Here is a 331-nt window from a genome sequence, read left to right as displayed (position 1 = left end):
AGCGGCCCCTGACGACGTGCAGTATTTTCTGTATGTCCAGGACTCAGAGTAAGTGTTGACCTCGGGGACACGACCGTGAGAAATCTAGTAAAGAAAGAAAACAGAAAACAAAAACAAACACTGTTGTCTGAACACTCGACACGTTACAGGAAGCAGTGGGGGAGAGAGTGTCCTCACTACGTTCGGGAGTCGGGCACCCACGTGGGCTGTCACATGCCAGACGTGTCGTCATGGGAATCTGAGGCGTACTTCCTGGTGAATGGCACCAGCCGACACGCGAAAATCCAGTTTTTTGACTCTTTTCTCTGGTTGAGGACAATAGGTGAGGTGA

The 331-nt window shown here is 50.8% G+C and overlaps 1 protein-coding gene across 1 annotated transcript in view; it reads left to right on the top strand.

The window, feature by feature from the left end:
• The window catches only part of LOC105308006 (granulocyte-macrophage colony-stimulating factor receptor subunit alpha-like), a 30,081-nt gene that overhangs the window by 9,681 nt on the left and 20,069 nt on the right, over window positions 1-331 (top strand). The window contains exon 3 of the mRNA XM_011383705.1: window positions 150-327. Within this exon, the coding sequence (XP_011382007.1) occupies window positions 150-327 (178 nt within the window). The remainder of the gene's footprint in view (window positions 1-149; window positions 328-331) is intronic.

The sequence above is a fragment of the Pteropus vampyrus genome, unplaced genomic scaffold, assembly GCF_000151845.1.
Source record: "Pteropus vampyrus isolate Shadow unplaced genomic scaffold, Pvam_2.0 Scaffold538, whole genome shotgun sequence".
Taxonomy (NCBI): Eukaryota; Metazoa; Chordata; class Mammalia; order Chiroptera; family Pteropodidae; genus Pteropus; species Pteropus vampyrus.
This window is presented reverse-complemented; position numbering and strand designations above follow the sequence as displayed.